General features: G+C 31.2%; 2 protein-coding genes across 2 annotated transcripts; one reads left to right on the top strand and one right to left on the bottom strand.

Moving 5' to 3' along the window:
• Positions 1-223: 223 nt before the first annotated feature.
• Positions 224-4,649, top strand: LOC131946102 (putative leucine-rich repeat-containing protein DDB_G0290503). The gene is made up of 9 exons (XM_059306744.1): positions 224-273; positions 917-1,015; positions 1,146-1,272; positions 1,431-1,568; positions 1,714-2,228; positions 2,457-2,561; positions 2,772-2,826; positions 4,094-4,182; positions 4,626-4,649. The coding sequence occupies exons 2-9, from the start codon at positions 917-919 to the stop codon at positions 4,647-4,649; spliced, it is 1,152 nt and encodes a 383-aa protein (XP_059162727.1). The 5' UTR covers positions 224-273.
• A 1,496-nt stretch (positions 4,650-6,145) lies between these two features.
• Positions 6,146-12,388, bottom strand: LOC131946123 (microtubule-associated tumor suppressor 1 homolog). Its single transcript, XM_059306770.1, has 10 exons — positions 12,383-12,388; positions 10,415-10,519; positions 9,984-10,107; positions 9,559-9,666; positions 8,631-9,295; positions 8,330-8,431; positions 8,021-8,078; positions 7,081-7,172; positions 6,768-6,822; positions 6,146-6,673 (listed from the first exon to the last, which is right to left on the bottom strand). Exons 2-10 carry the CDS (start codon positions 10,517-10,519, stop codon positions 6,582-6,584), a joined length of 1,401 nt encoding a protein of 466 aa, XP_059162753.1. The 5' UTR covers positions 12,383-12,388; the 3' UTR covers positions 6,146-6,581.
• Between the last annotated feature and the right edge of the window lie 1,321 nt (positions 12,389-13,709).

Below are 13,709 nucleotides of genomic sequence, written 5' to 3'. Positions count from 1 at the left end.
TGTAGGCTTATATGTAAGTGCATATGTAATGAAATTAAACAGTATCTTATGTTACCTTCTTTTAACTCAATGTGTTGTTGCAACAAAAAAAAAAGAGCAGCCACAGTTATGTCCCTTGAGTTTTTGTGTACTTTATACTGAGGTTTCAACGTAATAGATAATAGCGGAATTTCCCGTTTATTACTTTCAGTTTCACGAGCAGGATAGAAGCAGTGGAATAGTTTGATAACGTTTTACTTACACGTCAAAAGAATACCAGAAGTCAAGATTAAAGTAAGTGTGATCAAATGGTTTAGAGATTATACATGTATCTTAATTTAGTAATAAAACCTGTATTCAATTGTGGATCATATAATGTGTCGTTTACTTTGAATTTTTCGAATACAAATAGTACCTATTTTAAGATATGTTAAAGATGGAGGAACATGATTATATAATCAGATAATAGTTTCTTCGACATAAAACAATTTGAATGACCTACTAAATACACAGATTCGTGGTTGTTACCTGGACAAAATATTTTAGTTGGCGGCAAAAAAACAGATCTAGCAGCCTACGACTCTTGTATTGCTGGCCATGTTTATTAATGGAATATTTTTTTTCATAAAAGCTGATTTTCCGGATGGACACATTTATTTTCATTTGTTGGATGTAAATGTAAAGAGTGCAATTTCATGCGAGAAGAAAAATAATAATATTCAAAATTTATAGTAGAATAACGTGCTAAATAAACACATATTAAAAGTCTATCAATAAATTTGCTTGCTATTTAGCCATGTTAAAAATGTAAATTATATGTGATTTTTTAAAATTATTTTAATGTAAATATTTTGATTTTCTTAATTGGTTTACAGTTTTCTGATTTTTCAAGTTAATTAGTTGACATCTCGACCAAATCTTTTAATTATTTTGTTAGATGCGACCCAGGATTCACCTTGAACTTGTTGTACGGCATAAGAAATATTTGGAAGAACAGATACAAGTTCTGAAACCTGTCTTGGAAATTATGAAAAACGTAAACGATTAATCATATTGTTATTTGTTCATACATTTTAAATAGTGCAATAACTTAAGTAGAAAAAAGTAGTTCAGGAATAATTTCAAAAGAAAAATACACGGTACATTCAAAAATGTTTTTATACAAGGCTATAGAAAAAAGTCAAACTTGGATAGAAGATAAAATTGATAACCCGCCTCTCACCTACAGCGAACTTTGCCAGCAACTAGAGGCAGCTACATTGAGTTTGTTGAATGCATCTACATCTATCAGAAGTAAAGCTTTTTTCAATAATTGTAATAATGTTAAATTGAGGATCTATGAAAAATAAATACAGTAGTTCCATCTAAAGAAATTATTCAAACAACAAAAATACATATTCGACTATTTCAATATGTAACAAAACATTATTTTGTTCATTTACATCACCAAGATGAAAATAAAGACTACGTAGATGTCGAGGATAATGCGCCATCATTATCTCAGTCAACACCACATTCTTTAGCAGCAGAAAAACGTGACCATAGTGAATCAAAACATCAAGTCACTAAACACGTTCAATCAACAGCGGGTATGGAATATTTAGAAACTAAAACAACTAAATCTTAAGATGTAAACATATATGTCTTAGCTTCTTTAAAAATAAAGTATTTATGATTTACTAAACAAAATTAATAAGTAAAATAATTTAATTTGTTTATCACGTATTACTATAGAAATATTGAGTCGACTTAAGCAGATAGAGACAGCCATATCTTCTCTACAAGACGTCAGTCGACTTGAGCAGATAGAGACAGCCATATCTTCTCTACAGGACTTCAATGACAAGTCTACAGATTACATATCAGAAATAAAACAATGGAGAGACAACTCTGTAACAGAACAGAGTGACATGGGGGTAAACATTGAACAACTGACTAAAAAACAAAAGCAGAATTTTAAAAACCTCAGAAAGCAAATTAATGAACAAGATAACAAAGTAAAGGAGCTGAACAAAGAAATTGAATGCTTAAAAGAAAAAGAAACCAAGTCAAACAAAACACTAGAGAAACTGTCTCTAGATATGAAAAAATATGAAAACAACTTACACAAAATAAATAAAGATATGCAAGACCACACAGATAAAACTGATAGTATAACACAAGAAATTAAAAGACTTTCTAATCAGATTGCTGCCTTACAAGAAGAGAGTTCTAAAAACATGCTGAATACATCAGCTCAATTAGAAAAGGTAAAATTGCTAATTATGTGGGTAGGGCCTACACAATTTTACACGTACTGGCCAGATAACTTATTTTACATTTAATAACCTGGTTAAATCAAAACACAACTTAGTAGCTTTATCGCCAGTTATACTTTTATATTATTACTAGATTTAAAACACATGTTTATGTTAGTTTTAGTGTGCAGTAAAAATAATCAAAATTCAAATGCATTAATTGAATCTTCTGCTCTTTAGCACAGTGTGATATACAAACTCCTACAACAGAGATTGATGCCCATTGACAAACTGATTCAAATCTTTAACCAGAACTTGGAAACTAGGGAAGAAAGAAAAACGAGGGTAGGCCTATATGCATAGTAATTTTATTAAAAATTAAATTGCGACGTTGATAAATCCGGTATTTAAATATTAACACTCTGTTCAAAAACATGCTTTAAATTATTTTCTATTCTTACAAGTTGCCATACCAAAGTTAATGTTATTGCAGCAATTGTATGTTCTACGAAACTATGTGACTTCTTCATTAATTTTATAAAATATATATTTTAGGTGGAAAATATTGAAGATGCCATTTCAAAATTGTCCAAAGATTTGAATCTAATCGGTACGTTTCTAAAAAAAATCATACAACCAGACAGACCATAATGTGATGTGCGATAGCCAGACAGACCATAACGTGATGTGCGTTAGCCAGACAGACCATAACGTGATGTGCGTTAGCCAGACAGACCATAACGTGATGTTCGTTAGCCAGACAGACCATAACGTGATGTTCGATAGCCAGACAGACCATAACGTGATGTTCGTTAACCAGACAGACCATAACGTGATGTTCGTTAGCCAGACAGACCATAACGTGATGTTCGTTAGCCAGACAGACCATAACGTGATGTTCGTTAGCCAGACAGACCATAACGTGATGTTCGTTAGCCAGACAGACCATAACGTGATGTTCGTTAGCCAGACAGACCATAATGTGATGTTCGTTAGCCAGACAGATCATAACGTGATGTTCGTTAGCCAGACAGACCATAACGTGATAAAGAATGGAACATTTTACTCACCCATAGTGCCAGTCTCTAGACCCGTGGGTCTCCGTCTGGTGTTTGTTTCCTTACCTGGTACATTACACCACCTGGTATGTCGTGGGTCGACCTACGGCGGTTTACCACAGTACAGAAAGACATTTACATAAATGCGGTTAAAAGTTAACTATATAATCAATTAATTAATTCCAATTAACGTCACGTCATCCCTTTATGTTTCTATTTTTAAGACGATGCCCATACGAGTCAGAATTAAATCTGAAATAAACTAATACTTGAAAACATTTATTTTTTTTAAACTTTTGTAACATCTTAATATATAATTGGTTTACTGTAACGTGAAATAAGTATACAATGGGTTGACGGTGCAGATCTTGTAATCGGTTTTACTTGAGTTTCATAATTACAAGTGAATAGCTTTAGTTCTATAAATTCTTAATTCGATAAATTAACCTTACATAATTAATATATAATGTGAACAAAAACATAATGTATGATTTTAACAAAAACCCATTATATTTGTTATGCCTTTGTTTTCGTATTAATTCCCTACTACACTCGTAGATTTGATACGTAGGACACGACAAACTAACACCACTAAAATATAGGGCCGTACTAATGTAGTGGATCTAGTGATTTATTTGGGTTTGTCATTTTACCTTACATTTTTAACTACATACAAAACACATATAATGAGTTTATTTAGGGTTATTAACATAAACTGACGATACGACAAGTCACAAATATACAAATATTTTGTATCGAACAGTCAAAGCATTCGTGAAATTAATTATGTACATCATACATATGTTTTCTAATCAACAGAGTCACGTGTATGTAACAGATATGCTTGTCATGTGACGCTTGATCCCACACCTGTCAGTGCTGGATCAAACATTTCAACTTTTCATGAAGTACGTGAATATAACGGTCAACATTTTAATAAAACAACAGGAACATTTGTATCACCACATGATGGTTTATATCTCGTCTGTGTCACTCTACATGAAAGGGAAGATAAACGGATTGGAGTTGGTGTGTGGGCTCTAGGCAGGTGGTGTATGTTTATAGAAGTGAAATGTGCCGACAATAGCGCTGCTGGGTCAGTGGTTGTTGACATGAAGAAAGGTCAACAAATTTACCTTAAAGTGTTTCGAGCAGATCAAAACGCAGGTTTATCATGGTACAGTAGATTTACTATCGTTAGTTTATAGAACTACAACACAAAACATGGTGGATGGTAAATTCTCAAAACATTAAATATGTAACCAGAATATTAAACGCACGCTGACAACTTATTATGTATGTAAACTACATGTTTACATCAACTATAATGGTTTATATGTTATTTGTTTAGTCAGCATTACACATTTCCATCTAATTCAATGCCACCATCACCTTTTCTGTATGTGAGCGCTAGGTGTATGATTAAAATGTTTTGTTTGATTTGCATACCTACATTTTATGTGTTAAGATGAACGTATTGTTCTTGTTGAATATGTAATTAAAATCTAAAAATTTGACACAAATAAAATTAACTATTTAAAAGACGAAGGCTTGAATACGTTTACTAGACAAACTAAATATTTATCTTATTAAAAAAGCTAATCCAAATTATGAATTTGTCAAGAAAAAAATGTTTTTGCTATAGGTCTACTGGAAGTAACTGTTATTGTGATCATTACATTCGTTAAAATTTAAAAAAAAAGACTACAATTTTTCTACATTACAAAACCCCTATTTTTTTTTATTAAGTATCGTTATATCAGTAAATTAACACACAAAACCCATGTAACTATCTTTATATCTGTTAAAATTGTGTTATATGTATAGTTATGTTAGCTTGTATTCCGGGTCCAGGCCAGTAGAGCGCCCCAAAGGTCACTTAGCTCTGATGTCCACCTAACTCTATAACTAAAACTTATTTTCAAATGCCGAGGTCAAGAAACACAAGAACTCTACTTCATCTGCTTAATGGATCGCTAGGTATGAAGAGGATTATTTACTTTATACACTGGAGATAACATGACTGTTTTATAACCCTACCTAGCATTACTTTTACTGTATATAATATTAAGAATGTATATTTGTAACATTATTAATTTCTTAATAAGAACATAATTAAAAATGGATAGAGTAAAACTGATTTGACAATCATAAATATTATTCTATACTTGAAACATATAATTTTATTTTGCAAATTTAACATTTTTATTTGAATTGGAAGCATATTTTTTATTATTCACAATGAACCTAATAAAATTTGGTTGTGATTGTAAATTGGTAAATACTTATTGCTGTCTCATGTGTTGTAGAAAAACCCAGGTAAAGTGGTATCGCTTTTAGCAATAGTATGTGTATGAAACCTATCTTCACCATAGACAGATGATAAGCTAACATCTCTAAACCATATCGTAATATAATGTCAATTTCTTCATGTGCGAGCACTGCACTAACACATAATTTCAAGAAGGTGGGGGGGGGGGGATTTCTTGGTTGTGAAAACTTGAAATTATCAGCGTGAAGACAACACTTTTAATTTGGCCATCGATGGCACGTCTTTTGATTGGTCGTCCACTGAGATTTTAAAAGGCCGAGATCCGAGGTTTATAGTTGACCCATCTTATTTGCTTGTTATTTACTCAACGCTGACTGTGTGTAATGCAGAGAAATGTTAAGCCAAAGAACGGGTCAGTACAAAGTGCACATAAAATAGGCATCTTAGATGCAACTTGTGTTCATGACGTCGCACATTGTTGTTTAAGTGAAGCCACAATTTGTTTGTAAATTGGAACTAAAGTGTATAAATCAAGTTCCAAACAGCTTAAAACGTTGGATTATTTATTCAGTCAAATATAAGTTTAAATTTATCACAGAGTAGATTTTTGAGCTAATGCACTTTAATGATACAATTATACTGATGTACTGTATTTAATTAAACATAATTAAGAAAAAAACATGTTTAACGCCCAATTACGTTCCGATTTAAGGTGATATACGAATATACCGTTAATGTTCAGGGAAAAAAGTGATGCCGCTTCCTTGTTGTAGCATGGCTCCATCATCAGCTTGTTCAACTATAAAATAAAGTTCTCGGCCTTTCTTTATGTAAATAACAGCTGATCCAGCGGCAGATGTGTTGGCAGATTTCACAAAAAGCCTCTTATACACTGAGTCATCCTTATACACACATATTTTAATCAGTTTATTCTCACGTTCGTGCAGCGTTACAATCACAAGATATAAACCATCATCTGGTGCTACAAGCTTTCCTGTGGTTTTATTAAATTGACTGCCGTTAGGTTCCCAGACGCTAAGGAATGTTGAAAGAATCGATCCAGTAGTTACTGGTGTGTTTTTGGCCAGGTGAATTTAACAGGTGTAAGGCTGACATACACGGGGTCCCTGTTGGAAAGTATATGTTAGTTAATCATAAACTTTTGCACAAGTGTCTGTGTGTCTGTTCACAATTATGTGTATGTTTATTTTATCAACTTACCAATAGACTTAAAATCTTTCAACGGCGTTAAAGCTTCACTTTCTCGAGTTTCAACCTAAAATGTGCTTACACTTTACAAGTTATTGCATCAGAAATTATGTTCGTACAAAAAATCACACATGTGAAACATAATTGTCTTACATCCTTACAATAGTAACTACCCTGTTTTTATTTAAAGAGAACACACAATAATATTCAAAGTATTTGGTCTGAACAGTATCTTCTATTTCACATTATTTTAAGGAAAAATAAAATAATCATCAGTAGTTAAATAAAGAAAATAATATAAAAATCTTAACTGATAAAAGCTTACCTTTGTAGTTAAAGCTACTAACATATCTGTAGTGTTGGCCATATTTTTCTTCCCATCTTCTTGTAGAGTTGAGTGGGTTTTAATTTCTTGTCCTGTTTTTTTAACATTCGTTTTGAATAACATTAAACAAAATGATACACTCATGTTTATACTGATTAACTATGTGTCCAAAGTTTGATGTATTACTAGTCTAGTTTAAATAAACCGTTAGTTGAAACATGGCAGGATGGGGGGGGGGGGGGGGGGTCGAGTATCATTTAATCGCCTAACTATAAGGAAAAAAAAAAACATTTTATTAGTGTTTTTTTTTTATTAGCCGCAACACGACCGAAACACAAGATTTCATAATATGTTGAAATATACGGTTTGAGTGATGACTGGTTTTATGTGCCGTTTTTTTCTATTTGTTTATGTGTATGTGTTTGCTTGTGTGTCTCTGCGTGTATTGTAATACATGTCTTATATAATTTCTCTGTGATCCAGGAAATGTTCCTGTTTGAAGTTTCATTATCCTTCCCCCCCCCCCACTTGCTGTGTACTATCTAGACAATAGCCCTCCTTAAGCTCTTATATTGGTAAGCCGTTTTAAAACAATATGTCCTATACTTCTGATCCTCTAAATGTGCACATGGCCTTGTACTTTATGCTTTAGATATTATTGATACATTTCTAACGTATCCATTTATTAAAAACTTTCAGCATTCAAATAATCTTAATGGTTGCTATTCTCTAAAAAAAAAAAGCTAATGTACATCAGTAAACAACATAGGTTATTTTAAAATTGTTGTTTACTGTTAAAACTAAACATGGGTTACTAGTATCTATTTAAAACAAGCATGGTTTTATACCACACAACATTACGTAAACATGCTAATACTTAAAACATAGATTGTGCAGGTTAATCATTTATAATACAATGAGTTAATCCTAAAATACTTACTAATGGAATCTACATTATTTGACAATTTCGAAACATCATTTTCCAGGGATGCAAACTTAAAACAAAAGATATCATCTCATCATTTGAAAATTGTATCATTATTTGTTGTTATTATTTACTTTTTACAAAATAAAAAAAATGAACCTATGAGATCCATTTATTTATTTTTAAATTTATAATTATGTCTACCAAACTTAGAAAACCACTTTGGTTATATGTTAATATTGGTCTCAAGCAATACCCCTGTCACACGTGGGTTTGTAGACTCTCAAAGGGACCAATGGTATTAGGTAGTAAACTTGTTATCTTTTGTTTGCACTTCTGCCTATTTGCCAAGTTTTGATTAAAAGTTTGAATTAAACTTTCAACGGGCATCAATCTTTGTTGTAAGATCTTGGACGTGACGCTATGCTAGGGAGTAGAATGATAAAAATCAAGTTGTCTTTAATTATTTCACAAATGAAATCGAAACAAAATGCATGTTAGAAGTTTAAAGTTCATAGGCATTAACTAATAAGTTAAAGTGCTTGGGCATTAACTAATAGAATACAAGCCACCAAATCCATTCAATAAAATATTTATGTGTTCCAAACGTAAAATAGGTACAAACCATGGACATTAACTTTTCTACTTTGATTTCCGTATTTTTGTTTTTATTTCCTTCTTCCCTCAAGTGAGAAATAACATCAGAATGACTTTTAATTTCTTTTTGCAATTTTTCTGTTTTAGTTGTGTGAATTTCTAATTCTTCATTTATTTTGTTCAATATAATGTCAAACTTCTTCATCTCTGTATTCGTGCTTTCTAGAGCTTGTCTTGTATTTGATTCTTTTTCTTTAAGGGTCTTAATTTCTGTATTCAACTCATTTATTCTTGTTTTGGATTCTTGTATTTGCTCTCTAGTCTTTTCTTTATTATCTGTTAGTGTCATAGATAATTCTTCAAGTTTTTTTGCCATAGTGTTATGTTCCGATATAAGTGCTTTCCTCCATTGTTTTATTTCATTCAATTGTTTCAATTCTTCATTCATCTCATCTGTTATATTTTTCTGTTCGTTAATTTGCTTTCGGAATTGCTTAGAATTATGTTTTTGTTTTATAGCCAGTTGCTCTATATGTTCCTTCACATTACTTTCTTCTGTTTTATAAGTGTCCCTCCATTGCTTAATTTCAGTCACGTCAGCTTCAGCTTTTTTATTCCTACTTTGCATAGAAGCTAGCGCTGTTTCAATACGTTCTACTCTTTGCTCCAGTTTGTTACTTAAATCAGCTGCAACTTGTAAAATTTGTTTATGTAAACATAATCTAATGCATGCAATGAAGCATAGGTGCAATGCTGTATATATATATATATATATATATATATATATATATATATATATATATATATATATATATATATATATATATATATATATATATATATGTGTGTGTGTGTGTGTGTGTTTATTTATAATAAAATTACGTAACGTACCACGATACATTTTTACAATATTTTACCTTTTATTTTATTTTCGCTAAGCTAAATTAAAGTTTTACCTGACATAGAAAGATCAGAATAATTGACATCGTGTACAGAGTCAACACTTTTATTCTCTTGTGTTGTCTTATCTCCAGCAGCCATTGCTTGATACTTGGTGCAGGAAACTTTTAGACATGTGGAACAAATTTATAATTAAATACAAGTGCGGTAAAAATGTTTTCAAATAGCACACAATCTAAAATATAAAAATAACGGCTGTTAAACAACATGTTTTGAAAACACAATACTTTTAATATATCGATGATGTACATTAAAATACACGGGATAAAATTATTAAATGAACGACGTAGTCCATGAAAACAAGATGTATACTAATTACAGTATAGTGATTAATCGTTTTATTTAGCATATGTCCTAGATTGTTATAATTTTCTTTAATCAAAGTATATAAAAAATTAAACACTACCAAATATTATATTACCAGAAATCGTTTGTTTAAGTTCAAGTAGGGCAGTATTTACTGTTGATACCATAGCAACCACTTCTTTAAAATCTATTTTTGCATCTGAGGGATTGTCAAGCCATTCCAGTGTTGCTTGTTTTACCTGGCCATGCGATAACAGAGGCGAGGATTGAAATATTTAAACATTCAGGTGCTAATTAATTTAAAAGAAAAGAAAACATTATCTAGATTATCTAGAGACGTAATATTCATTAAAGTTATTCCACTAAGATATATGTGTAAATCTATTTACAGAATGAATAAGCATGGAAGATGAAAGTTCATATCAACCATTAGCAAACATATATGCATTAATAAATTGCATTTAGTAATAGGTTTTGCCTTTTTTATAATAATGTTCTAGATAATTAAAATCCCGGTGAGTGCATTGTACTATTAGATGTGCTTACCTGCTGATCAAAGTCACTTAAATTATTTTTCAGCAAACTATTAATCTCTTCCAGATTGTTCAACAGGTGAGCTAAATCCTTCTTTATGGAAATCGATACGGCCATCTGTATTAAAATATAAACTAACTTATTTTAATGACAATTGCGTTCTTTGACTGAGAGCCGGACGTTTTCCCCGAAAGACACTTGCCCTAATGCAGTTTGGCCGAGAGCCGATTTACCAAATGAACACTTGCCCGAATGCGACAATTGCCCGAATGGACACTTGCCCGAATGCGACAAACGCCCGAATGGACACTTGCCTGATTGCGACAAATGCCCGAATAGGCACTTGCCCAGATGCCTGTAACATTTTTACAAAACTACGTGATTGTAGGCCTACATCAGAAGTAGAATTTGATTTCTTTTTTTCACTCGTTTGTAGCCTATAAACGGTTGACAAAGGGGTACACTGATAAGTTTTGCGTAGGGCTCCAAATATCTAGCTACGCAACTGTTTATAATCTAACAATATCAAAATATATAGATGACCCTACCAGTCCATGTATCATTACAGAGACAATGTGTATTCTATATTTTAACAGTATTTGCTTTACGTGATATCCATGACAAAATATGCTAAAATAGCTTTGATAATTGTTTCTCGGCACAATAATTTTACTCAAACATTATTATAGCTAATCAGAGTTGTCTACATACTTCTCATGTACGGATACGACTTTTAAATGAAAAGCGTATGTGCCACATTGAATAGTGTTGGCAAGAGAAAATAAACTACCTTTAACAAACGTGTGTATACACTTTTTGTGTGTCACTAGGTTGGTGTTCTAAGAACGGATATAATTTTAATGTTCGTGAGCAGGGTAGTGTCCATGTGAAGTGCATAAATACAAAATGATATAATTAAAATTATGTGTTTAGTTTTAGAATATCTGATCGAATTTCTCAATTTAAACTGTGACATCCAACATGATAAAATTATTTTTTTAACTCTGTGAATTTATGATAGAATGTCTCAATGTAATAAATCATAACACGTGATATAACAAACTGAAATGTAAATTATTGTTGGAAATAATGTCTAAGATTTTGGATGCTTTGCCTTCCTAGATAAAGACAGTGTCTACTTGGAATATAAACATCTACCAGAATGATCACAATAAAACATCAACTGTTCTGGTTGACAATAGAACATCAACTGTTCTAAACATATCTCACCTCCACGTAACATTAGCCTCGACCACAAAATTCAGTCTTAAGAACGAACGTCACGAAATAAAACTAACCCAAAGGTCGCCTCTCAACGTCATTACTGATTATCATGACAGACACTCAGATACAGTAAGCCTAAGGCCGCCTTTATATTTTTTTTCTACTATAAAAACTATAGTTCTTAAAACATGTTTGCTTTACATAATGTCCTTCCGGAACCATAGTAGAAAATTAAAAATTTCAGCAAACAAATTATTTGAATACCATTATCATTTTTTATAAATTATATTAATCGTTGTGAAAATATTAAAATATTAAACGATCATTAATATACGAAATGAAATTAACTTTTAAATCTATTAAGTATGGATTTTATTAGCCACATGATGTTAAACTAACTTTATCTTACAACAGACATTACAAACGTAAAATACATACACGGATGTATCAAACACACAAAACATATAAACACATACAAAACGTCTCATACTTAACACGCTCGTCACATACACAGCTTACAGACACTTAAAGACTTATTATACACATACTCAACCTAGCAGAGACATAAAATACCTATCAAACATAAATAAAACGTTCATTCACAAAAAATAATTATTGCGAAACGTAATGGTTATTGTATATGATTAGATTTGAACTTTGAATCATTTTAATATGTTTAACATCATAAGCAAATTTTGAATCGTCTGTAAAAAAAAATATTACAAAACAATTGGAAATGTTAACACTATTTCTAACCTTAAAATGTAGTGTTGCAATAAGAGGAATTTTTTCAAAAAGCAAATTCCTAGCACTAGAAGTATTTTAAAATCTGTTTCTAGGTATTTCTTTTTTTTAGAAATGACACAGCCTTACTTACGTACAATCGGGAAAATCAAAAATGACAATATGAATATATCATAGTTTAAGAAAATAATATAAATTAAGTAGTTTTATGCAACGGTTTATTTAGTCACGCATTTATGTTGAATGATTTAAATATTAGATTGACAACAATTACATTACATTAATGGAACACAAGACTATAGACTATAGAGGGTTACCCCAAATGTAACAGATCAGAGAACAGATTTAAAGTGTTTTTCATACTTTTTCTTACATTTTCAATTCGGTAGGCTTTTGTTAAAAATCTATAAACCATTTTCTCATTGAACAGGTCCATGCTCTAAAAATGTTTTAGTTTGTATAAAATAAAATAAAATATGTTTAACTCACCTCGGTAGTAGCTAACTAAATTTAATCAATGAAAACTTAAATGGCTGTCTCTGAACATTTAAACTGGAGTTGAAAATGAAAGCGACTTACGGGAAATCCCGCTATTATCTATTTTTAAATTCCGAGAATAATGACACATTTATTGCAGTTGTCAAGCTGGTGTTGTTGTTTTTCACTAGATCTACAATTTATGAGGTAAAATTAAGTCATACGCAACATTATTTTAGATAGTGTGGGCGATAAAGTAATTTCATTTCATCATGTTTTTGATTTTAGTTTGTTAAGTCTTATCACGGTTTCTATAGCTTACTCCTGCAATGGTATGGTTAGTTAGGTTAAATGTGATGTTATGTTATTCATTATAGTATTATTATATTTGAATAGCTAGATTGTTTCACACATACATATGTTAGAACTGTAATTCTTGAATTAACATAAATTAGTGTAGTTCAGACATTCCCAAGACCGATTTACATGCAAGAGGGAAGACCAAGTTTTCAAATGAATTAGATGTATATTTTTCTAAAGGAAATCATGTAGCAAGCACAAAGTCAGCATTATCTGATTTGGGTGCTGTTACGAGTTTTGTTTTTCAATATCGACGGGTTGAAAACTGGTTCGTTAAGTTTTTCAAAAATAAATTTTTTTTTATCATCACAGACATACGTAAAGTGTATACTTATTCTCTAAGTCTAAATTGACAAATCAGGGACATTGGTAAACTTATTTTGCTATTATTTTTGTCTACATTTGCTTTTTGGTTCGGATAGAAGAAAATAGAATTAAGTGTATATTGAGTAGAGCTAAGAGTTGTGAAAATTGTATTTAGACAACGGTCTTGAAAGAATAG

Source organism: Physella acuta, unplaced genomic scaffold (assembly GCF_028476545.2).
Source record: "Physella acuta isolate Inbredline_101_S28 unplaced genomic scaffold, ASM2847654v3 ptg000544l, whole genome shotgun sequence".
NCBI lineage: Eukaryota > Metazoa > Mollusca > Gastropoda > Physidae > Physella > Physella acuta.
This window is presented reverse-complemented; position numbering and strand designations above follow the sequence as displayed.

Coding starts and splice junctions, on each gene's coding strand:
- LOC131946102 (XM_059306744.1), top strand. CDS start 917: ATGCGACCCAGGATTCACCTTGAACTTGTTGTACGGCATAAGAAATAT. Junction 2,229..2,456: donor CATCAGCTCAATTAGAAAAG/GTAAAATTGCTA, acceptor TCTGCTCTTTAG/CACAGTGTGATATACAAACT. Junction 4,183..4,625: donor ACATTTCAACTTTTCATGAA/GTACGTGAATAT, acceptor TTATTTGTTTAG/TCAGCATTACACATTTCCAT.
- LOC131946123 (XM_059306770.1), bottom strand. CDS start 10,519: ATGGCCGTATCGATTTCCATAAAGAAGGATTTAGCTCACCTGTTGAAC. Junction 9,296..9,558: donor TTCTGATCTTTCTATGTCAG/GTAAAACTTTAA, acceptor AAATTTTACAAG/TTGCAGCTGATTTAAGTAAC. Junction 7,173..8,020: donor AAATAATGTAGATTCCATTA/GTAAGTATTTTA, acceptor TTAAAAAAACAG/GACAAGAAATTAAAACCCAC.